The following is a 25,805-nucleotide window of genomic DNA, read 5'->3' as shown; positions in this document are numbered from 1 at the left end:
CGAAGTGAAGAAATTGTCTGGGTGGGGAGGGAGCTCAAGCATCGCCCTGGAGACCGGGGGGGGGGGGTTTGCTGTGAAAGCTCTTCTCCGTGGCATACACTGTTTCATCATTTCCACTCAGGGATGCCGATTTTAGCCTTCTTTTTCCCCCAGCCCTGCCTGCTTTCCCTCTTTTTCTTTGCGTCCCATTTTGCCGGCTGGAAAGCCAGCACTGACCACTTACCATATTTTTCAGACTATAAGGCACCAGAGTATAACGCACCAAGATTTGAAGAGGCAAATTAAAAAAAAGTTTCTGCACTCTGAAGACCTCCCCAAAATGGCCCGTTTTTCATGAAAACGGGCCCTTCCCCCCTCCAAAAGGGCATGAATCGCCATCAGGAGGTTTGTAGAGTGCTCCTGGGGAGGGGCAAAATGAGCAAAAATGCCCTGTTTTTGCTCATTTTTGCCCTCCCCAGCCCCCAGGAGCACTCTGCAAGGCTCCTAAAGGCTATGCATGGCCATTTTTGCAAAGGGAGTGGGATTTCAGAAGGCCAAAAATGCTGTATTCAGTGTATAAGATGCACCCAGATTTTCAGCCTCTTTTGAGGGGAAAAAGTGCATCTTATGCTCCGAAAATACGGTAGCCCTGAATGTAACAGATTCTACAGGATCCAATCTGAATCGGTCACCACCGGGATCAGAGGTTTAAGTCTTCTACGTTTTTGGATTCATGCTGGAGCCCATCCTCAGGGAACTTCTCTCTACCAGAAGGTGTGCTTTGGGCTATTTTTGCATAATATAGCAAAGCGCGCATTGGAGTGGTGCGGTGGCCTAGAGGTGGAGCTCTTGGCTCACAGTTTGGAGGCTGTGAGTTCAATCCTAGGTAGAGGCAGACATTTCTCTCTCTGGGCACACTGAGAATTTATCTGCTGAACAAAACTCCGCATTGGCAACAGGAAGGGCAACCAGCCATTAAAACACTCTGCTAACTCCATTCAGTTGCCCAGACTCTACTCTGCAGGGGATTATGGGGTCATAAGAAGGAAGAATGGGCCGCAGTGGCTAAGACACTGAGCTTGCCAATCAAAAGGTTGGCAGTTTGGCAGTTTGAATCTTGGGCGCTGCATAATAAAGTGAGCTCACGTTACCTTTCCCAGCTTCTGCTAACCTAGCAGTTCGAAAGCACGTTAAAAATGCAAGTAGAAAAATAGGGTCCACCTTTGGTGGGAAGGTAACAGCGCTCTATGCGCCTTTGGTGTTGAGTCCCTTCCAGCTTCTATTCTATCCTATTTCTATTTCTATTCTCTATTCTCTATTTATTCTACTCTATTATTCTAATTCTAATTCTATTTTATTCTATTTTGCATTCTATTCTATTTTGCATTCTATTCTATTTTCTGTTCTGTCCTATCCTATCCTATCCTATCCCATCCCATTCCATTCACCAATGGAAGAGCTTGCCTTTAGAAGTTGTGGGGGCTCCATCACTGGAGATTTTTAAGAAGAGACTGGACAGTCACTTGTCTGAAATGATATACATGTAGGCTCTCCTGCTCAAGCAGGGGGCTGGACTAGAAGACCTCCAAGGTCCCTTCCAGCTCATTCTATTTTCAATTCTTTTTTAAAAAAAAGTATTCTCAATGGCCGGGAAGGAAGGAACGAAGTGTGCTGTTATGCAAAGAACACGATGCCAGTTGTAGGAGGAACCCATTTAATCTCCCAGGTCTGCCCCCTAGCCCGCTTTCAGGCTGCGGCCGGTCGAGAGTCAGCAGTAACGTTCAGACAGGCATCCCAGAGCTTAGCAATGCAAAGCAGCTATTATGGGATGCCTTGCACAAGGGCTTCCTTTTTGCAATGCTTGCGCTGACATCAGTGGGTTAGTGTGGCGCTCGGAGGGGGTGCAGACACAGCAAGGTGGGAAGAGGGTGGCGGGTGCTTCCTGTCCCTGAGGGAGGGGGCAGCTAGTCGGGGCAGGCTTAGTTGCCGACTCAGCTGCAGCTCGGGCGGGGCCAAGCCGGAATGCTCCTTTTTCCCTTTCATGTCAAATTTACAACCGGAGTTTATTTTTAGTAGCAGGGGAGAAAGGGAGATAAGAGGCCAGTTGTGACTAAAAAGGCAGCCCCTCCTGGAGTTCGGGAAATAGGATGCCTAGTAAGACGATGGGGAGTTGTGGCATTGCAACCCAGCCCAGTCCCACACCAGTGGTGGGTTCGGGCGAACTGGTAGTGGTTTGGGTCGCTGGAACTGGTTCTCCTGGCAGCGCCGTAGGCCAAGTTTTTGCTTCTGTGCATGCACGGAGCAATTTTTATTGCACTGTGCATGCACCTGCGGGCACGGCCATGAGCGAACCACTGGTAGCGACTGCCGGAACTGACCCCTGTCCCACCTCCCTGAAAAGTCAGTAGAGGAATTATGCACAATACTGGGAAAATGAAGAAACACCACGAGAGGAAGAAATAGTCAGGAAAATACTAGATTGTACAGAAGTGGATAGATTGGCATTGAAAATTAAACAGAAAGAAGATACAGAATATTGTCAAACATGGAACCTATTTTACCCATGGTTGGGGAAAAGGAGTGGAGATTAAGAATGTAAATCTATATTGTTAACCAAACTAAATATCCAAACAACATGATATTTATTAAGCGCTAAGTAATGTATTTAATAGAAAATCAGTTTAATTTTTTTGTTAAAAAGTCAGTCCATGTAGTCCCTGACTTACAACAGTTCATTTAGTGACCTTCTGAAGTTGTACTGGCACTGAAAAATGAGACTTAGGGCCATTTGTCACACTGATGGTTGCTGCAGCCTGGGGAGGCACGGGGTTTATATTAGGAGGTGTGGTAACTTGCTCATATTTATGATGGTGGCAGTGTCCCAGGAGGTCATGGGATCCTCTTTTGCGACCTTCCGACAAGGAAAGTCGACGGGGAACGCAGATTCACTTAACGACGCTACTAAATTAAGAACTGGAGTAATTCACTTAACAACGGCGGCAGGGAAGGTTGCAACGTGCGGCAAAACTCCCTTAACGAGTGTCTCACTTAGCAGCTTAATTTTGGGCTCAGTTGTAGTCGTACATCAAGAATTACCTGTATAGCTGGACATTATTTTTAGTAGCAAATAAATAAATGAAGAAGAAGATGATAACAGGAGCCAGGAAATTTGGATAAAAAGGCAGCCTCTGCTGGAGTTTGGGGAAATTAAATTACAGATTGTGAGGCGGTGCGGAGGATGGCATTGCAACCCATCCCAATCCAGTCCTTTCATTCCCAGGTCCGAGATATGGTGGGAAGATATTTTGGCCAGCAAGAATGTCCTGCCTGCCACCCATCCCTGGCCTTGGCTGTTAAGAATAGAGGTGTGCTCAAACTTTAGGGAAGATGTTCTCCCAATGGAGCAAAAACAGACTGAAGGGCCAGGAGATCTTTTTTTTTTAATTAAAAAGTTTTTTAACATTTGATCCATACCCTATTTACAAAAAAGAAAAAAAAATAACCTATTTCCAGCCGTGTTGGTTTGTTTATCTTGTACATTCTTGCGTTTATCATTTCCTACATAATTCTAGTCTCCATTCTATGAATCTTGGCTCATGGCTGTTTTGGGCTTTCCCTTTTATATTCCAACCATCGATAACATTTATCCCAGATCTTATAATTTATGATCTTTCTTCTTCCATTTATCCATTTCAGCGCAGATCAAGATTTTCCTAATTATTTCCCCTTCATGTGGACTTTCCCTGTTTTTCCAATTCTGGGCAAAGACCATTCTTGCTGCTGTGATAATATGTATTGTTAGAAAGATAACCCTCTTGTTGTATTTCTTGTTTATAATTCCCAAGAGAAATAGTTCCGTTGTGAATTCTATTTCCTCTTACGTTATCTCTATCAACCACTTTTGGATATTCTGCCAGTATATTTTGACTCTTTGGCACGACCACCACATATGGTAGTAGATGCCTGGTTGTTGGTCAGAAAGGGCCAGAAGGTCTTAAGAGCAAACAACCTGTGCTTATTTTATATGCAAACTTTGCATTTTTACTATATTTTTAAATGCTGGTGGTTGGGTGGATACGACCGTACTCTGCTCGCAAAACAAGCCTGGTCTAGGCCAGAGAAAAGCAGGTTGAGCAGCTCGAGTGAGTCTCTCTGGACATGGCAGGCTGCATTAAGTTAGCCAAAAAGGGGCTTAAGTGCGCATCCAGCACCTTCTAAGCCTCTACGTAGGACAAGCCCAATGAAAAGGTGCATGCTTTCATTGGTTTCATGTACCAATATGTTGGTGGGGTGAAATATATTCCCTCCCCTGCAGTACATGCATCCAGCAGCAAAAAGGGTCTTTTAACATTTGACCCGTCTGCGTTATCTTTATTTGCGCCGACTGCGATTAAAAAAAAAAAGTCCAGGATAATCAAACTGGTGTAGCCAAAGTAGGCAATTAGGCAGGGATGTCAACACGAGGAAACTCGTAGTACGTGTAGCCTCCTGCGCATGTCGGCTCTTGGGGTTTAATTAACTAGCCAAGTCAAATTAGTAGGCATATAAGCTCTCCTCCGTTCGTTAAGGAGATGCGACTCCCTCTTCTGTTGGCAGGTGCTTAACTTTGATGCAAAAACATCTGGGTTTCTCCAATGTTGTTTGCAAGGTGGCGATCCAGAGAGAGAGCAAGGAGCTGGGGGAAGCCACAAGGGGAATTCAATTAAGTCTTTTAAAGCTTTGCTCCTTGGCTCCACTCCTGAAGTCCTGCTTTGCATTGGTGCAGAGCGAGGAAAAGAATGACAAGGTCCTACTAAGTTATCCCGGCCAGGTAGAATAAGGGACACGGAAGGCAACTTTAGAGGCTCGCTTGAATGGTAGGTGTGGAAGTCCCTTCTCTTTTTTAAGAATCAAAAAGCTTTCTCTCTCTTCTCTTTTGTTCTTGGATCTAGCCATGGGAGCTTCTCTTTATGAATTAGAGAGCTGAAGCGCCCGCTGAGTTAAATGCCAGACTGTTCCATTCCTCCACACCCATATCAGCCACCTATGATTCTCTGAATGGTTGAGTCGGGGGGGGGGGGGAGTGAAGGATGGAAGAGGGGAGGAGGGAGGGAGAGGAGGGAGGGTGGAGGGTGGGGGGCCCCAGAACACAAGAAAGATGTCACCCTCCTAATTTATCTGTCATTTTTATTTTTCAGCGCCCAGGCAGAAAAAAGCCGCTTCCCGCTCCAACTAGAACATGCTGGAGGGCAGACGAGGTGCCGTGCCAGCCCAAGTCTGAGAACAGGTGAAAAACGGCGGAGCGGAGGGCAGGGCGAGGTTGGCGCTGCCCTAGAAGCTGCCCTAGAGGAAGCCGGCTCGGGGGGGTGGGGGCAGAAGAAAGAGGCGTGGAAGAGCCGAAGCCTTGGCTGCTGCTGGCTGAGCCATGGCTACCAATTTCAGTGACATCGTCAAGCAGGGTACGTGAAGATGAAGAGCAGGAAACTTGGGTAGTAAGGGCAGCTGGCATGGCACTCTCTCTCTCCCTGTGGGCAGGTCGGAGGGCAGTTCAGGGGACTCGGTGAGATGCTAGCATGGGCGAAGGGCAAGGGGATGGGGGGAGGGAGAGCCACTGCTTTTGTGCAGAGAATTTGCATGGGGAAGGAGGGGAGCAGCTCTTGATTCTAGGCAGACCCTCGTTTCCTCCCCCCCAGTCTGCCAGAGTGGGGGTGGCTGGAATTGTGGGGTCCCTTCTGGCATTGCTGCATAAAGGCTGAGCATCTCTCCAGGCAAACCTCTGTTTCTATGGGGAAAGATGCCGACTGCTGATTGGTACAGCTCCTTTTTTTTTAATAACACTTTTTATGGAGGATCCCTCTGTGTGTGTGTTGTCTCTCTCTCTCTCTCTCTCTCCTCTCCTCTCCTCTCTCTCTCTCTCTCCTCTCTCTCTCTCCTCTCTCTCTCTCTCTCTCTCTCTCCCTCTCTCTCTCTCTCTGTGTGTGTGTGTGTGTTGCCTAGCCTGAATAAATCCACTGGGGCTGTAGGGATTTTGAATGGCCTGGCATAGCATTTCTTTTCCTCGGGGTGCCCCCCCCCCAAAAGAAAAGCTTGACCAGAACATTGGATGCAAGTGTAGGCAAATCTTTTTGATTATGTGGCTTGGAGGAAATTTGTTTGCAAGCTAATTATTTCATTTTATATCTATGGCATCGGCTGCAGGAGGAAGGGTTCCCCCCCCCTCTCAGATATTTTTGATAAAAGAGCCTTTGGGGTTTCCGCTTCTAAACTGCTTTCCTGGGCTTTTGAAATTGGCGGAGCAAGATTTGTTGTGAAATGCAAAAGATTTGAATAGAAGCAGGGATGCTGGAGAGAGGTAGAATCCAGAGGGCTGCATTCCTTCAGAAAGGGGTCAGGTGGCACCTTTGGCAAGTAGAAAACGTTCTTCGAAAGGGAGCAGCATTCTGGAGCTACAGATGTTGCCTTTCCATAAAACATTGAATCAGAAAAGGTTTTCCTTCTGGTTTTTTGCCACCACCGCTGTCCTCTTACTGTGGCTGCCTCTGGGCAAATCCTTCAGGATGCCAGCCCAAAGCCCAGCAGGATTCCTTCCCCATCTGGGTTCTTGCTGAAGGACTCTGGATCTGGACTTGGGAGCTCTTAGCTGCTCCTAGCATACAGCAACATCTTTAGTGGACGCCAACACCTCCCTTTCTCATTCTTAACTGAGTGTTTATTTTCCCACCATGAAAAAACGCAACCCACGTTTTCCCTTTGCAATAAATTTTAATTCTGCCTTCAATCTGTCCCCAGTATCCAATATTGTTAGAGGTTGCAAAACGACAACAGAACCAAGAAACCATCTTTGTATAAAGGATGCAGAAAACCTGGGGTGCAGATGTGTTGGGCAACAATGGTTGGGTCACGTAGCATGATGGAAGATTCTGTTTCTCTGTGGGTGCTTCCTAAAGGATCCTTGAGCACTGACTCTCCATCCTGCAGGATTCCCATCCATTATATTCGTGATCCCCAGCTTTCTTCCACCTGATCCCTTACAATGCTTAGGATCGTGGCTGAGAGAAGTTCCAGTTGGCACAGTCAAAGGAATGCTGGGAAACGTAGTCCCAAGCAGTTGGAGGGACCCACTTTGGGGAAAGTTGACTTAGGTTTCTGGTTCTGATGAAGGGATCCAGTTTTGGCCAGACTGTTGAGAAGGAAGGGCGTTTTGGAACTGTTTTGTTGGTTGGTCCTTTGAATGGCCACAGCAAGCCCAGCTTCTGCCTTTTTCTTCCCACCTTACTTCTCTGCTAAAAGACGGATTTGTATTAAGAGAATATAAATTAAATACAGTGGGATTTGTACATGTTCTAGTATAGTCTTTATTGTCATTGTACAAAATAAATACAACGGAATTGGTTTCTTATTTATTTTGTACAATGGCAATAAAGACTATACTAGAACATGTACAAGGTAACAGGTATTAGTATGGACAAATTATGTTGACAAATAAACAAAATAAATCAAATCAAATAAATCAAATCAAATCACATAAGCTAGGGAGCTTAGTGGGTATCAAGGACCATGCCAATAATCTCCAGGGACCCTGGTGAGGACCAGACAATTGTACCCTTGTTACCCATAATAGCAATCAGTGATTGCTTCTGTGCATATCAGGATGTGATCTTAAATTTTGTGTCAGCCAGGGAAATCAAGAGATCCAGGCTGTTCCAAACGGTATAAGATTTATTGCAACTTTAAGGTCTGTACAAGAATCTGAGTTCCTAACGTCCCAAGCAGTAGGGAGATCAGAGTCAATGGAATTCAAGGTGGGTGGACTTAGATCTCTTGTGGGTGTGAAGGGACACGAGGTTGATGACGTTTTGACCCCTCCCTTGGGCTCAGCTGGTCATTTCCTACAGTTTGTCTCCTATTGTGGGAATGGACAGATTTATCTCTTTCACTTACTGCAAAATTTCAAACACAAAATTGTTGCTTTTCTTCAGTGGTTCATTGGTTCTTCTTCTTTCATTCATTCATTCATTTATGCAGTAAATTTATATGTCTGCCCAACTCACACACAATGCCATCAAATTGGGATGTTTGAGCAGAAATTTGAGTGGATGTTGTAGGCACCAACACCCTTGCCTTTGTGAACAATTTTTTGTTGTTGTTGTGGTTAAATGCCCTTTTGTATATAATGGCCTCAAACGTCTGTATTGTGGGGAATCACTTTCATCTAAAGCATAGTTTTTGATAGATTTATCCTTGAAAAATTCAGATATGTGCCTTAAATGAAAGTTTCTTTAATATAGTCTCCCATTAGGTGCAACTATATGTATTTATTTAGGCTCATAGGCCACTTCCATCATGGATGATTCTAAGTGGCATACAGTAAACCAGAAGAATTAAATTAAATTAAAAATGGTCTTATCTTAAACAATAACTGTCTTACAGGCTACCCCAATGAGAAATATCAGTTTTTTAAAAAATCACAAGATGCCACCACCCTCTAAACCTCTGAAGGTTTTCTCACAGTCTTAGCAGCTTTTCTTTTTTTTTTTTTCTTTTTTTTAAAACAGACAAAATACAAAGACGTAAAACACACATCTTTCTTCCGTTTCATATAGGGTGTTATTTGGTTACAAGATTTTGTGCGTCCTTTCCATGGTCACCGCTTGCAATTATATATCGAGTCACAAATTGTCCATTTGGTAAACATAGACACATTAATGTTATGTGTCAATTTTTCAACTATCATTATTATTCCTTAATTTTAAACAAGGTATTCTAAATATTGAATCCATACATACAACATTATTTTGTATCAAAATTCAACTCCAATTATTACTCCTACATTTTAAACAGAATATTCTATATATTAAAATCATACAACCAATTACATCGTTCTAATCTGTTTAACAAAGCTAAACCCTCCTTAGCAGCTTTTCTGAGTGTCAAGCACGATGGGTGCTAATCTAAAGGAAAACAGTGGAAATAGACCTCCCTTGCTTAAATTGGGATCCAAAGAGTAAATTCCATGCTAGATTTTACCAAATTGTTAAAACCTCCTTGGAGAAGTTGGTCCTGAAGATAACTAAGTTTGGGGTCATATAGGGTTTTAAAGAGGACAATCCGCTCCACTCCTTGAACTGTACTTAGAAGTCAACTGGGAATGGGCCTTATAGACAGGACAGTCATTTAAATTTGCTGAATGAATGAATGAATATGAATGGAAACTAATCAAGAGGAAAGCAACCTGGAATTGAGGAGAAACTTCCTAACAGAGAGGATAATCAACCAGTGGAACAGCGTGCCATCAAAAATCATGGGTGTGCCATCACTGGAAGTTTTTAAGAGATTGGGCAGTCAGGCAGTTCGTAATAAACTGAACTGAACTGAACTGCTACTTGTCTGAGATGGTATAGGTTCTCCTGCTTGAACAGGGGGCTGGACTAGAAGGCCTCCAAGGTCCCTTCCAGCTCTATTCTATTCTAAACCCAGCCTTTGTAAACCATAGTTGCTATCTTAGCACAGGGTGTGAAACCAAGCATTTGTGACTTACTAGAAATTATGCTTGAAATTGTCTCGCCTACAAAGCACGAAGTGACTATGAATGAATTTACTAAAGGATCAAAAAGAGAACACAAAATACTGTGTAATTGTATAGGGTCTCCTACTTGAGAAGAGGGTGGGATTAGAAGACCCCAAGGCCCCTTCAGCTCTATTCTGATTGATTGATTGATTGATTGACTGAGCAAACTAAAAGGCCCTTTTAACTACTCAAACCAATAAATTCATGACCAGCTGTAGCTTCTTCTTTTGAAGGATCAGAAGAAGCCTGATGGCTGCTAATAATATTTTGGTTAGTCAAAAAAGGTGCTACCAAACTCCTGGTTTTTTCCCAATGTCTTCTACTGATGTTTGGTTCCACCACAGTTGAAGACATTGAAGAGATGTTGATCAACAATTCCAAGAGAATTAATGGAAAAGACAGAAAAGGCAGTAGAAGTACATTAAATTACATACGGTAGAACCAGAGGGCTGAAGCAGTTCTAGAGGTCTTCTTCTAGTCCTCTGAAGGCAGGAGAGGTTATACTATGCCGACAAAAATAATTGTCCAATATTTTCTCTGGTCATGGAGGAGAAACTTCTACAGGTAGTCTTGACTTATATCCTCAATGGAACCCAAACATTCTGTTATTGAGACAATTGTTAAGTGAGTTTGCTCCATTTTAGACATTTCTTGCCATAGTTGTTCATTGAACCCCTGCAGTTGATAAGTTAGTACCATGGTTGTTAAGTGAATGTGGCTTCTCCATTGATTTTGATTATCAAAAAGTGATCACACGAGCTTGGGGCACAACACAGCAACGGTCGTAAGTATGATTCAGTTGCCCAGCATCTGAATTTTGATCACATGATCCTGGGGCTGCTATAAAGATAATAAGTGTGAAAATAAGTCACTTCAGTGCCACTGTGACTTTGAACAGTCACTAAATGAACTGCTGTAAGTGGAGGATTACCTGTACTTTCTCACTCTGGCAGGTTATAGATATTTGGCTGTGAATCCTTTATTTGCCTGGGCAACCTGGGTTGAGAACTAATGTGTGAACTATGCTATTACCATCATCAAGGACCAAGGAAGGGCAAAATGCAGCCTGGGAACAAAGCAATACTGAAAAGAGAGAAGGAATGGACCCTCCTTTATTGCTCAAGTCACAAGAAATCTTTTTCATCAGCCAGAGTTTCTCAACCTTCAGAACTTTGTGGGCTTCAACTCCCCAAATTCTCCAGCCAGCAGAGCGAGGGGCTTCTGGGAATTGAAGTCCACACATCTTAAAAGTTCTCAAGGTTGAGAAACACTGCCATAAGCCATTGTCAAAGTAAAGCCATACGCCTTAATAGCAACAGCACTTAGACTTATATACTGCTTAACAGCCCTCTCTAAGCAGTTTACAAAGTCAGCCTCTTGCCCCCAACAATCTGGGTCCTCATTTTACCGACCTTGGAAGGATGGAAGGCTGAGTCAATCTTGATCCAGTAAAAATCAAACTCCTAGTAGTGGACAGAGTTAGCCTGCAATACTGCATTCTAACCATTGGGAGGGAGGGAGGGACGGCAGGCAGGGCAGGCAGGCAGGCAGGCAGGCAGGCAGGAAGGAAGGAAGGAAGGAAGGAAGGAAGGAAGGAAGGAAGGAAGGAAGGCCAATAGCAATAGAAATAGAAATAGCACTTAAACTTCTATACTGCTTCACAGTGCTTTTGCAGCCCTCTCTAAGCGGTTTACAGAGTCAGCTTCTTGCCCCCAACAATCTGGGTCCTCATTTTACCCACCTTGGAAGGACGGAAGGCTGAGTCCATCTTGAACTAGTCAGAATTGAACTCCTGGAGTGAGCAGCGAGTTAGCCCTGCAGTGCTGCATTCTAACAACGGTGCCACCCCAGCTCTTCCGTGGCCTTCTTGCTGAGGCCAGAAACTGCTTATATTCTGCAGTTGATCAGTTGATCAGACAGCAGTCTGGCTGGAAGCAGTGAGTCTCACATGAACTGGGCAACAATTTCTCCCATTGTTAGAGTGTGTTGCTGTGATTGCAAAAATTGCCACCAGCTGCTTTTGCAGTCTGGTAGCTCCCGTGTTCCTGTGTTTCTGCTTGTGGCCATGGACTGGAAGACAATCGATGGAAAAGAGATTGTCTTACATCCGGTGTGTGAATATGGGGTAGGATGAAAATACTATGCAAACTGGCCTTGAACCAGCTTAAAGATTTTCAAAAATTTCTGCTATATGTATCATTGTCAGGCGCAAAAAAATCTGAAACACACATTAAGTTCTATCAAACTAATTTATTACTCCTGACTATACACAAGAATCTAATCAACCAATGGGCCACACTAAATTAGCACTAGATATGAGTTAATGGAATTAAAGAGGAACTGGACTTCGAGCGTTTGTGAACACGTAACGATTCTAGGAAGGGATGCGGTGGCTCAGTGGATAAGACGCTGAGCTTGTCGATTAGAAAGTTCGGCAGTTCGAATCCCTAGCGCCACGTAACCTTCTGTTACTTGTCCCAGCTTCTGCCAACCTAGCAGTTCAAAAGCCCTTAAAAAATGCAAGTAGGAAAACACAAACCACTTTTGGTGGGAAGGGAACAGCGTTCTGTGCACTTTCAGCATTTAGTTATGCTGGCCACAAGACCATGGAGACGTCTTCGGACAGCGCTGGCTCTTCGCCTTTGAAACTGAGATGAGCACCGCCCCTAGGGTTGGGAATGACTAGCATATACGTGCGAGGGGAACCTTTACCTTTAACGATTCTAGGCTGATTTCTCTCTTGACTTCGCGTGCAGCTCTGCCTGTTCTTTCCCTACATTGATTCCCCTAAGCCTCTCCCAACCCACACCTTGTCAAATTCAGGACATTGCTTCCATTATTCTGAATTGAGCCTGTAATTTGAGCAGCTGGATGAGATTTTCAGGACCAGACTACTCCCTTCAAAAAAAAAAAAAGCCACGGTTTCTCTCTCTATAGCAGTGGTTCCCAAACTTGGCAACTTTAAGACTTGTGGACTTCAACTCCCAGAATTCTCCAGCCAGCTCTGCTGGCTGGAGAATTCTGGGAGTTGAAGTCCACAAGTCTTAAGGTTGCCAAGTTTGGGAACCACTGCTCTATAGGTACATAATTTTCTTCTAATACTTTAATGAAACTAACTTATAATTCAATAAAACTGAGCAGTAGGAGAAATTTATGGCAAAGGAGAGGAACAGCATCTTCAGAGAGGAAGTAGGGAAGTCACTGACACAAGATATGGATAGTCTATGATTTAGGACCGTAACTGAGAATGTAAGTTAAGACAGCCGTAAAGCAGGTCATCACATGACCGATCGGATTTTACAATTTTTTTTTTTTTTGCAGTGGTTGTTAAGTGAACCCATTGGTTGCTCTGAGCAGTTTTGTTGAAAACAAAGTAATGGCAAAAATGTAAATTGTAGTCGTGTGACTGCAGGACACTGCAAATAACTGTGAATGCGAGCCGGTTGCAGTCGTGTGACTGCGGGCACGGTCATAAGTACCTTTTTAGGGGATCCATAGTAATCCAGTTGCAATGGATGGCTGTGAAAGTTGGACAAAAGGAAAGGCTGAGCACCAAAGAATGGAGGCCTTTGAACTCTGGTGCTGGAGAAGACTCCTGCATTGAGTCCCTTGGACTGCAAGGCCATCCAACCGGTCAGTCCTAGAGGAGATCAACCCTGATTGCTCTTTAGAAGGCCAGATCCTGAAGAGGAAACTCAAAGACTTTGGCCCCCTAATGAGAAGGAGGAAGGAGGCCCTGGAGAAGAGCCCATGCTGGGAACGATGGAGGGCAAAAGAAGAAGAAGGGAAGGCAGAAAAAGAGGTGGCTGGATGGAGTCACTGAAGCAGTCGGCGTGAGCTTAAATGGACTCCAGAGGATGGTAGAAGACAGGAAGGCCTGGAGGAACGTTGTCCATGAGGTCGCGATGGGTTGGACATGACTTCGCAACTAACAACAGCAACAACAACAACAACAACAACAACATAACTTTGGACAATCACTAAGCCACCAGTCATAAGGACTACCGTACAGTTATGGCTACTAGCTAAGATGGTTTTAAGGGGAGATCAGACACAATCTTGGAGCCAAAAATTGATGCTTTTGCTAATCATAAAAGCAACGTGCTGTGCACCATGTAGGCGACAAACACAGTTCTGGGGAGCAAGAGTGGGCCGTGTGTGTGTGTGTGTGTGTGTGTGTGTGTGTGTCCTTGTCCGTACAGTTGTTTGGTGTGGGAAATAGGACATGAGACAGTGGTTGTGGAGATTAGCTTGGTGCCTCTGGTTTCTGGTGGTGGCAGAGATAATTGGTGACTCTAGAGAGACTTTGCTTTGGATAGACATCCCCGGGGCCCACATGGATTAAACCGATTGGCCCAAGTCGATTGTTCTACCTGCTGCCCAATCTGCATCCAGAAAACAAGTTTCCATTGCAGCCTCGCTCATCTTTTCTCTCTGGGGAGATCCACTGAAGCATAGACTGGGGTGCTCTTGTCAGATCCTGTATGGCTCTGGCTTTAGATTACATTAACAGAGTTGGAAGGGGACTTCTAGGTCATCTAGTCCAACCCACTCCCACCCAAGCAGAAGACCCTACACCATTCCTGACAGATGGCAGTCCAGTCTCTTCTTGAAAGCTTCCAGTGATGAAGCTCCCACAACTTCCGAAGGCAACTTCTGTTCCATGGGTGGGTGGTTCTCACTGTCAGAAAATTTCTCCTTATTTCCAGGTTGAATCTCTCCTTGGTTAGTTCTATCCATTATTCCTTGTCCGGCCTTCAGGTGCCTTGGAGAATAGCTTGACCCCCTCCTCTTTGGGGCAGCCCCTCAAATATTAGAAGATTGCTATCATGTCTCCCCTGGCCCGTCTCCCACTAGACTAGCCATGCCCAGTTCCTGCAACTGTTCATCGTATGTTTTTGTCTCCGGTCTCCTATATCATTTTACATTAACAGATTAACAGAGTTGGAAGGAATCTTGTAGGTCATCTTGTCCAACCCCCACCAAAGCAGGAAACCTTACACCATTTCTGAGAGAGGGCAGTCCAGTCTCTTCTTGAAAGCCTCCAGTGATGAAGCTCCCACAACCTCTGAAGGCAACTTCTGTTCCATTGGTGGATTGTTCTCACTGTCAGAAATTTCTCCTTATTCCCAGGTTGAATCTCTCCTTGTTGGTTTCCATCCATTATTCCTTGTCTGGCCTTCGGGTGCTTTGGAAAATAGCTTGACCCCCTCCTCTTTGGGGAAGCCCCTCAAATATTGGAAGATTTCTATCCTGTCTCCCCTGGTCCTTCTCTTCACTAGACTAGCCAGGCCTGGTTCCTACAACTGTTCATCATAGATTTTAGCCTCCTAATCATCTTTGTTGCCCTTCTCTGCACTCTTTCTAGAGTCTCAACCTCTTTTTCATAGTATGATGACCAAAACTGCATGCAGGATGGAGGTGTGGTTTTACTAAGGCTTTGTAGAGGGGTATTAATACCTCCCTTGATCTTGATTGGATCCCTCTGTTAATGCAACTTCTGCTCCATTAGCCTTTAGGCCCCCCAGGGGTCCTTCTCCACATCCAGGGCAGTGCTCCAGTTTCTGGAGGCTCAACTTTCCAGCACCAGTCAGGAAGGAAGGGCCCTCTGTCTTCCTTGCAACGCTTCCTCTTACGTGGGTTTTGTTGCTTTCCAACATGGAAAAAGGAAAGCGTGTGCATGGCTCCGCTCCGCGTGCTTATTTTTCCGAAGGTTTGGCCAGACTGGCCTCCAATTCTCGGATTCCCAGCCAGCTGCATCAGGAGTTACACTGAACAATGCTGCCCTAGGAAATGACTTGCTGATGCTTTTAAAGCAAAGGATGCAAAATTTATGGGAGGCCACCCTTGGCAACGTTCCTAAAACTCTATTTGCAATGTTACAAATATTAAGGAGGGAGAACGTTTTAACCGCAGGGGGAATGCCAGCACAGTTTCGAAGAAGCTTTGTCCTTTCCGAATGGTTTTCGAAGAATGCGCAATTTCCAAAGCCCAGCAAACGTGTTTTGGGTTTAAGCATGTCAGCAAAAACCACCGGATGAAAATATCGGAATATTTGCTACTGTCTGCCTTCTATAGGAGCAGAGAGGATCAATGTGAAGTGTTTGGCATTTTGCTGATTATTTCTTTTTTGGGAGAAGGACAGGTTTAGAGCGTTTCAAGGCTTAAATGGATCAAGGCAGGGAAAGTGCACCTTCCCTTGAATATGTTTCTCTCAGATATCATGAGCTAGATAGTTAGAAAGAGTGCAGAGAAGAGCAACCGGGATGATTAGGGGACTGGAGGCTAAAGCATATGATGAACGGTTGCAGGAACTGGGCATGGCTAGTCCAGTGAAGAGAAGAACCAGGGGAGACAGGATATCAGCCTTCCAATAGTTGAGGGGCTGCCACAGAGAGGAAGGGGTCAGGCTATTCTTCAAAGCCCCAGAAGGGAATAAGGAATAATGGAATAAGGAACAAGGAATAATGGATGGAAACTGATCAAGGAGACATTCAACCTGGAAATAAGGAGGGATTTTCTGATAGTGAGAACAAGCAACCGATGGAACAGAAGTTGCCTTCGGAAGTTGTGGGAACTTCATCACTGGAAGCTTTCAAGAAGAGACTGGCTGCCATCTGTCAGAAATGGTGTAGGGCCTCCTGCTTGGGTGGCGGGTTGGACTAGATGACCTACAAGATCCCTTCCAACTCTGTTAATCTGCTTCGTCTTCAGGAAAATCCCAGTGGATTCAGGCTGATTCTTAGGATTTCCTTAAATCTGACTTCATGAGGAATTTGGAGATTGCATGGTTGTACAGGTAGTCCTCAACTTACAACCATTCATTCATTTAGTGACAATTTAAAGTTACAGCATCACTGAAAAAAGTGACCTATTACTGTTTTTCACACTTACGACCATTGCCGTATCCCTTGTGTTCATGTGATCAAAATTCAGAAGCTTGGCAACTGGCATGTACTTATGACGGTTGCAGTGTCCCAGGGTGATGTGATCCCTTTTGCGACCTTTTGACTAGCAAAGTCAACGGGGAAGACAGAATCACTTAACAACCTAACTTAACCCTTAAAAGTGTTCCTAACTTAACAACTGCAGTGATTCGCTTAACCGTGGCAAGAGAGGTCGTGAAAGGGGGGGCAACACTCACTTAACAACTCTCTTAACAAATTTTGGGCTCCATTGTGGTCATAAGTCAGATTGGTGGTTTGTAGAAACAAAAAAGAGAAGGACTGAATTCAACACATCATGGGAACCAGAAGTGAGAAATCCTCAGGCTTCATGGAATCTCCAGAACCTTATTTGTGTCCCAAAGGTGCTTTTTTCAAGAGGCAACTGGACATTCTGGTTTTTCTTTGAAGACATTTTGCTTCTCATCCAAGAAGCTTCTTCCACTCTCTTCAAAGAAAAACCAGAAAGTCCTGTTGCCTCTTGAAAAAAGCACCTTTGGGACAACCATGACCTAGAGGATGGAGAATCTCAGTAGACATTAAGCGATGCACTTTGGGATGAATCCCCTTCGAATGGTACAGGAGTATAAACGGATTTCCAGAAAAATTGCAGACTGCAGGATCCGTTTGCACTTCAGTTTGAGATGCAGGCAGGACAGACTCATCCCCAACAGCCTGCGCCTGAGTTCAACAGGGAAGGGACACAGAGCAGAAAAGATCCTGCAGAAAGCACAGCTCCAACTCCTCAATGGAAGAATAAGACAGATTAATTTCCCAGTTGAGGTTTTGAAAGAGAGAGTGGAGCACGTCCTCAGAGAGTTGAAATCACTTCTACCAACAGAAGTCTTGGAACAGGTCACAGAATTGATAAAGAAGGCGCATCTTTTTTCCAGAGCTAAACAAACTTCTTGGATGAGAAATGAAATGTCCTCAAAGAAAAACAAGGAAGTCCAATTGCCCCTTGAAAAAGCACCTTTGGGAGAACCATGACTTGGAGGACGGAGAATCTCTACGGATGTTTAGCTATACAATTTGGGATGAAGACCCTTGGAATGGGGTGGGAGTAGGAATGGATTTCCAGAGGGAAAAAAATTGCAGACTACAGGAAGCAGGAGCGCCACTCATGTGACCCTGAGGACACAGATAAACCTCCAAGGGCCTCAACGTCCCTCTAAAAGCATGCATATGACCAGCTGTCTCCTTCCATTCCCACTATCCAGTCAGAGCTGAAGAAGCTTCTTGGATGAGAAGTGAAATGTCTTCAAACAAAAAGCAGAAAGTCCGGTTGCTTCTTGGAAAAAAAAAAGCACCTTTGGGACAACCATGACCTGGAGAACTCAGAATCTCTATAGATCACTTTATCTGTGGTTCCCTTCACCACCATTGAGGTGTGGACAGTGGGATTTTGTCTGGTTTTTTGTGAGCTTAAACGGTAGGAAAAGGAGCAATTTGTCCAGACCGATGCAAGATCATCGTGGTTAGCACAAAGTGCCAGCCAAGTTGCTAGAAGGCAGGCGGTCCACAGTAGCTGTTTGCATTTTGTAGAGCAGGCAGTGACCTCTGCTGCAGAAATATTAAATATGATGGTGGTGTACATTTATTAAGGTGTGCCACATGTCCACTGTAACACTGTTTCTCAACCTTGACAACTTTAAGGTGGACTTCAGCTCTCAGAATTCTGCACCCCATCAAGTCTGACGTCAGAACATTACCTGCCCCACTGGCTTAGCAAGCTGCAGTAATTCAAACTAAGCAGTCAATGAGTGAGTTCTATGATAGAGAGGCTACCTTCTTTCCTTCTGGCTCTATACCTTACCGAATTATAGAATTACAGAATTGGACAGGACCTTGGAGGTCTTCTAGTCTAACACCCCCCACCCCCACCTAAGCAGGAGACACTATACCAGAGGTGTCAAACTCGATTTCATTGAGGGCTGCATCAGGGTTATGTTTGACCTCAAGGGGGGGTGGGCATGGCCGCCTCAATGTCATTCGTGTCATGGGCTCCTGTGGTGGCCTGAGTGCTCTGCCAATGAAAGCAAGGCTCCCGAACTCCGTTTTCGGCTGCCACGGCCCCCTATAACCCTCTGAGCTCCGTTTTCACAGACAGAGGTTGCAAGAGGCCGTGGCAGCTGAAAATGGAGCTCAGGATCTCTGTTTTCGCTGGCAGAGACACCACAGGTGTCTTTTCTGTTTCAAGGGTGGCCCTGCGGACAGATCTAAGCACCTGGTGGGCTGGATGCAGCCCCCGAGCCTTGAGTTTGACACCTCTGCCCTATATCATTTCAGACGAAGGGCTGTCCTGTCTGTTCTTACAGAATGATAAAACAACAGACCTGGAAGGGATCTTGGAGGTCTTCTAGTCTAACCCCCTGCTCAAGCAGGACACCTTATATTATTCTGAACAAATGGCTGCCCATTTTCTTCTTGCGAGCCCCCACTCCCAGAAGCGAACCGTTCCAATGATGAATTGTTCTATTGGGAAATTTCTCCCTGATTCGAGGTTGAATCTTGCTTTGATAAGCTTCCACCACCCACTACTTCTCCTCTTGCCCTTAGGTCAGTGGTTAGATTCAAATTCTTTTACTACTGGTTCTGTGAACGTGGCTTGGTGAGCATGGTTTGGTGGGCGTGGCAGGGGAAGGCAAAATCTCCATTCCATCCCAATCAGCTGGGACGGGAGGCAGAGAATAGATGAGGGCGGGGCAGTCAGAGGTGGCATTGGCAGTTCTCCAAACTACACAAAATGTCTGCTACTGGTTCGCCAGAACCAGTCAGAACTGGCTGAATACCTCCTCTGGCCAGCAGTGTGCTTCAGCTGTTAAAAGGCCATTGCAGTTCTGAGCTGCATCAACGGAGAGATAGTTTCAAGATCATGAGAAGTGATAGTACCATTTTATACCGCATGAGTGAGGATGCAGTTGGAATACTGCATCCAGCTTCGGCCACCCTGATCCCCAAAAAAGGATGTTGAGACTCTAGGAAAGGTCCAGAGAAGGGCAATAAAAACAATAAAGAGATCTGCAGGCTAAATCGTCTGATGAACAGTTGAAGGAACTAGATGCTTAATCAATAATAAAATAGATGTTTAGTGCTTCCACCCACTAGTACTTGTCTTGCCCTCAGGTCAGTGGTGAGATTCAAATTCTTTTACTACCAGTTCTGTGGACGTGGCTTGATGGGCATGGTGTAGCTTGGGGGCGTGGCTTGGTGGGCATGGCAGGGGAAGGATACTGCAAAATCCCCATTCCCTCCACACTCTGGGGCCAGCCAGAGGTGGTATTGCTGGTTCTCTGAACTACTCAGAACCTGCTGGATTCCACCCCTGGAATCAACCCTACATTAATTCTTCAACTGAATAGGAATGTTCTACAAGCCAACATCCTTTGGATGTATTAAGGTACAATTGGGAAATTCAACCTGCCACTTATACTAAATTGAAATAAAAGCGCCACAAGAGGCAGAGAATAGATGGGGGCGGGGCCAGCCAGAGGTATTTGCCAGTTCTCCGAAGTACTCAAAATTTCTGCTACCGGTGCTCCAGAACCTGTCAGAACCTGCTGGATTCCACCCCTGCCTCAGGTGCTTTGCAGAAGGTGGAGGGCTCAGTGGACCAGTGAATCAATTGAGGTGGGCTTCGCTGCTCCTACTTAACTGCTGAAGCTGGCTTCATCCTGTGTGAGATGGGGCTGGTTTAGGATTGCATCGAATCCACTGTGATTGGTTATCTTTGTTAACCGGCCGCTTTTTAGAGTTCCCACAGCACATTAACCTTCCCGCTGACCCAGTTACGTGCCTTGGGGGAACAAGGGCATTTTTTTTAATTCTATTGATTTTAAACAGGAGAGCACAAAGCATAGGATCAACCTTTATTCTGCATTGAATTGATTTCCTGGGCCAAGTTGGTGCCCTTAGATTTTTATCTGTTTTTCAGCCAACACAGCAGGTTCAGCATTTACCTCTTTTACAGACTTGCATAAAACACCATTTAAAGCTGACATATATAGAAATTAACAAGATATGCTAGTGGTAGAGGGTGAGTCATGCGATTGATGGTGCTTTATTCATCTTAGCAATATCTTCATATCTTGATGGCGTGAATTCTGCTTATATTAGGGTGTTGAGGAGAACGGGGCAATTAACATTTCACCTCCGCTATGCTTAATGCAACTCTTACGATATTTAAGAGATTCTGAAAGGCACTTCAGTCTTGTGGAAAGAGTTTGCCCATTATTGCTGTAAAAGAGTGGGCTTGCACAACCGAAATGAAATAGGAAGTCAGTGGCCCTCTTCTCTCTGGTATGGCAGCTTGGCCAAGGAAAATATTGGTGGCCCCTGAGATAGGGGGAGAAAAATGATCAGGGAAGTTTCATTTGTGGCATAGAACTGGTTAACAGGGGAAAAAAAGCTTGGTTATTCAGTTTTAATTCACACTGAATTCAGGTTCTCAAAAGTATTTTGCAGTTGTCCTGGGGAGGAATGCCATCAATAGATTTGAAAAGTGACTCACTTTCCCCCCCCCCTCCAAATTGCCGGTTGGGAGACCTGAGTGGGTGGGAACTGCATAGTTGTAGAAAACAATGCGTAAACTCATGACGGGTGAGACTTGGGGCAAACCGAGCCACTGTTGTTGTTGTTGTTGTTGTTGTGCCACACAACCCTGCCTTGGGGTATAGCAGCAGGCAGGGCTCCTTCTGCTAATTCCCCTGCATTTTCCTCCCCTCCCCGCTCTGCATTTTTTGCATCCCGTTGGAAAAACCACTAGATTTTGGCTCCAAATTCCAAGCTACGTTTTGATGGCACTGTGGGAAGAAATATCCATCTGGTTCAGTTCCATGCCAGGAGAAAGACACTGGAAAGCTGGAAGCTGATTGGAAAGAGGGTTTAATGATGAAGCAGAATCATATATGGCTCTGGGTAGCTGACCACATGGAATTGAGAGGGGGGTGTGTTATACCTTCTCTGAGCTTTGCACTTGAGCTTCCTGTTCCTGTGCAGGAACATGTATTCTACTGGCTGTTGTAGGGGTTATGTAGGGATCATAGCTGCCTCTATAGCACTGATGGAGAACCTTTTAGGCACCAAGTGCCCAAACCAGAATGTATGTGCATGTGCGTGTGTGTGCACTCCAGAGCACCAGAAACTCAAAGAATAGCTGGCTGGTGCACGCATGCCTGTTTTTTGGCCATTTGGGGGGCTGTTTTCAGGCTGTTTTTGGGCTGAAAATGGCTTGAAAACAGCACAGAAAATGGCATGAAAATGGTCTGAGAACGGCCTGACAAATAGCCCGAAAAGCTTTTGGCGAATTTTGAGCCTTTTTCAGACCATTTTCTGGTGCTCTAGCACCAATGAAGAGCAGCTGGTGACGGTGTGTGTGCCCACAGAGAGGGCTCTTTGTGCCACCTCTGGCACGTGTTCCATAGGTTTGCCATCATGGCTTTATAGGTTGTCTGAGCTCCCAGGTTTGGTTGAAGTTTGCTGAGCGGTGGTGCCACAGAGATGATGCAATGAAAGGGCTTATGTTCTGCTTATGTTGGGTAATTCCTACTGTGGCTTAATGGCTTTGTCCTGTTTTGGATCTTGAGTGAAGGTATTTGCTTATGAATAGAGCTACCTATCTCTCTATCTCTTAAGTGCTGGCATCTGCCGTGGGCTATTAAGGAAGGTTAGGGATGCTTTCTGCCTCTTAAGAGCATGCTTCTCCATTTCTCATCCAGAGAAATATAATATTCTGCCTTTTTAATGTTTCTCAAAATATTTCATTCTTCTAGGAGAGGGGTAGGTGGTAACTTTCTATAGCAGGGAAGAGAAACAGGTTTTTATTTTCAAGTATTGCTTTAGTACACCAAAAAAATGGGGGGGGGAGAGAAACCTCAAAGGGAAATCAAAGCAAAAACAAAACAAGAAGACTTCATCTTAGGGGGAAAAGGCAGTTCCATTTTTAAACACAGCTTTAGAACTTAGACTAGCGACCAGTCTTTCCATGATGGGGATAGGTGGTTCACGAGTAAAGATGGCACACAGATCATCCCTCTAAGATTATAGCATTCCATCCAGGCGGCCTCTCTGATAAAATGAGGTTTTTAAAAATGTGTGCTATGGCCCCTGTACTTTCTCAGATAAAGCAAGGATCCACACATTGTTGGCATATACCATATTTTTCAGAGTATAAGCCGTACCAAGATTTTGAATAGGTAAATTAAAAAAAGTTTTTGCACCCTGCAGACCTCCCAAACCCTCTGCGCGCCACATTTTTTGCAAAAAAGAAAGAGGGGGCATGCATAGGCTTTGAGAGGCATGTAGAGTGCTCCTGGGGGTGGGGGGATGGGGAATGAGTGAAAACGGGTCCGTTTCCCCCCCCAAAAAGGCCTATTTATAATTTTTCCCATACTATAGTCATGGTTTTATACATCTTTATTTTCCATACTAACAATTATTGACATTTGTAAACTTATTTTCCCTCTCATTTCTACCTCTTGTCTCCATCCATTCATAAAATTTGTTCCCTGTCTGATAATATTTTGAATCTTCTTTATCTTTATTTTTTAAGGTTAATCTATCCATTTCGGCATAATCCCAAATTTTCTTAAGTGTTCCAATAACTCAGGGGTTGCCACAAAGAAGAGGGAGTCAAGCTATTCTCCAAAGCATCCAAACTCAGGACAAGAACCAGTGGATGGAAGCTAATGAAGGAGAGATCTAACCTAGAATTAACTTCCTGACAGTTAGAACAATTAATCAGTGGGACAACTTGCCTTCAGAAGTTGTGGGTCCTCCATCACTGGAGGTTTTTAAGAAAAGACTGGATAACCACCTATTTGAAATGGGATAGGGTCTCCTGCTTGGGCAGGGAATTGGACTAGAAGACCTCCAAGGCCCCTTCCAATTCTGTTATTCTGTTACTCCAATGACAAGGAAGATGGCCCATACTGGTACAACATCTCTCCATTTTCACTGCGACCTTGTAGCAGTTTTCCAACTCCAGCTAAATTAGTCCCCGCTTTGGGGCTCCTGCAAAACAAGGGGATGGGAGGGACCCCTGCTGAAACATGTTGCTGGGCCTTTCATTAAGCCCGAGCAAATTTCTGAGTAGCAAGGGAAGAGAGGCTCCCAAGGGAGTTGAGGGGGAGAGTGGAGCCATCCAGGGCCGCTTACCTAAGGCAAAATCTCTCTCAGGTCCTCCCAGCTCACTCTTTATTCACGCAGGTATGCAATATCCCGAGCTGGGAATGCTCTTTCCCAGACTCTCTGTTTGCTGAACCAGCGCTCTCCAAAACCTGAACCAGCCTCGTGGCTCGCTCCTAACGAGAGGAAGGATGCCTCCTCCATGGGGACGGACCGTTTTGCAGCTGGATCCTACGGGAAGCATCTTCTGGGAAGTTCCTCTGAGCCGGGCAGCTGGCAGCTGGCCTGGTCTTTGAAGTCCCCGATTGAGGCTTGGCTTGCAGAAGGCCGGTTGAAGGGTGTTTCCTTTTAAGAAGGGGGTTCCTTCAAAGGACCGGAGGTGGCCAGGCCAGGGGATTGGGCTTGCCAGGAACAGTGCTGCATTGCAAGCAGATGTTGGTCTCTTTAGGAACTGGGTCAATGTCTTGGTAAGAACAATGACAGTGGTGGGTTCCTGCCATACCGGTAGTAGTAGCCAGGAGCAGCTGATAGCGTACCGATACGGTGGCTGGTTTGGCCTGCCCGCGTTCTATACCTGTTTTAAAGCAACCGTCCAATTGTGCATGCGTGTGCAGGGTGCAGTGCCTGCGTGAATCCCAACAAGCAGCTGGACGTCACAGGGGTGGTGGATTGTGCATGCATGCGCAGTGAAGGTATACAAACAGGACGCACGGCCCCTGAGCAGTGTACCAGTAGTGATGGTAAGAGCAACCCCCCACTGGCATTGGAGCCCTGGAGAAGGATTGGCTTCCTATTTAATCCAAAGAAAGGGACCTGGAAGGGACCTTGAAGGTCTTCTAGTCCAACCCTCTGCCCAAGCAGTAGACCCTATACCATTTCTAGCAGGTGACTGTCCAATCTCTTCTTAAAATCCTCCAGTGATGGAGCACCCACAACCTCTGGTGGCCAGCTGTTCCACTGGTTAATTGTCCTCACTGTTAGGAAGTTTCTCTTTAATTCCAGGTTTTATTCTCTCCTTGATTAGTCTCCATCCATTGTTTCTTGTCTTTCCGTCTGGTGCTTTGGAAAATAAGTTGACCCCCCTCTTCTTTGTGGCAGCCTCTCAAACACTGGAATAGTTCTGCCTAGTCCTTCTTTTCTCTAGACTAGCCAAACCCAAACCCTGCAAGCATTCTTCATACATTTTAGTCTCCAGGCCTTAAATCATCTTAGTTGCTCTTGTCTGCACTTTTTCCCAAAGACTGAAACATCTAATTCTGGGCAACCAACTCTAGTGTTTTACACCAGGTTTCCTTTGCAGATATTTGCAGCAATAGATGTTAACCCCCTCCCAACTGTGTTTCCTTGAAGGTAGTGAGATAAACATTTATTCTGTGTTTTTTTAATGCTCGTTTCCCAACTTGCTCTTTTCTCAAGCCCTGTGCCTCTGTTTCTCAACCTTGGCAATTTTCAGCTGTGTGGCTTTCAACTCCCAGAATTCCCCAGCCACCATGTGTGATGACTGGGGAATTGTGGGGATTGAAGTGAGATGGTGAATGGCAAATTGAATTGAAGTGGAATGGCAGTCTTCATTTACAGCAGTGTTCCTCAGCCTCAGCAACCTGAAGATGTGTGGACTTCAGTTCCCAGAATTTTCCCAGCTAGCATGGGAATTCTGGGAATGGAAGGCCACACATTTTCATTGTCATGGTTGAGAAGCATCGGTCTATGCAAATGGAAGCTCAGCTCATGCCCTCAATATTATCCCAAAGGGCCAATGTTAAGAAACGCTGGCACCACAGACCTGTACGAGAAGGGTGCCGAAAAATATAAGGGAATCCTGTGCAGATGTTCTGCACAAAATCACAGACCGATGCAAAAGGAATCAATTGAGAAACTTGCCAGATGTGACAAGACTCAGATCAGAAAGAACCTTGAAAACAGCCTGGTTTAACCTGGGTGGGGAGGGCAGATGTGCTGCTATCAACCTTCAGAATGGAGTTGAAGGATTGATTGAGAATTCCAAAAGTTGAAGTCCACCATGATGGGGACTCACTGTATCCTCTTCAGCACTCTGCAGTGGTCCCAAAACCATTGCATGCCCTCCATGACACAAGGATGCACATGGCCGCTTTATATCCAAACATTCTAGAGCAACCAAGGTGATGAGGGGACTGGAGGCTAAAACATACAAAGAACAGTTGCAGGAACTGGGCCTGGCTAGTCTAGGG

General features: G+C 45.2%; 1 protein-coding gene across 2 annotated transcripts in view; it reads left to right on the top strand.

Moving 5' to 3' along the window:
* Window positions 1–5,376: 5,376 nt before the first annotated feature.
* The window catches only part of DOK4 (docking protein 4), a 50,673-nt gene continuing 30,244 nt past the window's right edge, over window positions 5,377–25,805 (top strand). For both annotated transcript variants that reach the window (XM_032231393.1, XM_032231392.1), the window contains exon 1: window positions 5,377–5,447. In XM_032231393.1, coding sequence (XP_032087284.1) covers window positions 5,428–5,447 — 20 coding nt within the window. In that variant the 5' untranslated portion in view covers window positions 5,377–5,427. The remainder of the gene's footprint in view (window positions 5,448–25,805) is intronic.

Source organism: Thamnophis elegans, chromosome 14 (genome assembly GCF_009769535.1).
Source record: "Thamnophis elegans isolate rThaEle1 chromosome 14, rThaEle1.pri, whole genome shotgun sequence".
NCBI lineage: Eukaryota > Metazoa > Chordata > Lepidosauria > Squamata > Colubridae > Thamnophis > Thamnophis elegans.
The sequence above is the reverse complement of the archived record's forward strand: the minus strand, read 5'-3'. Positions and strand labels throughout refer to the sequence as shown.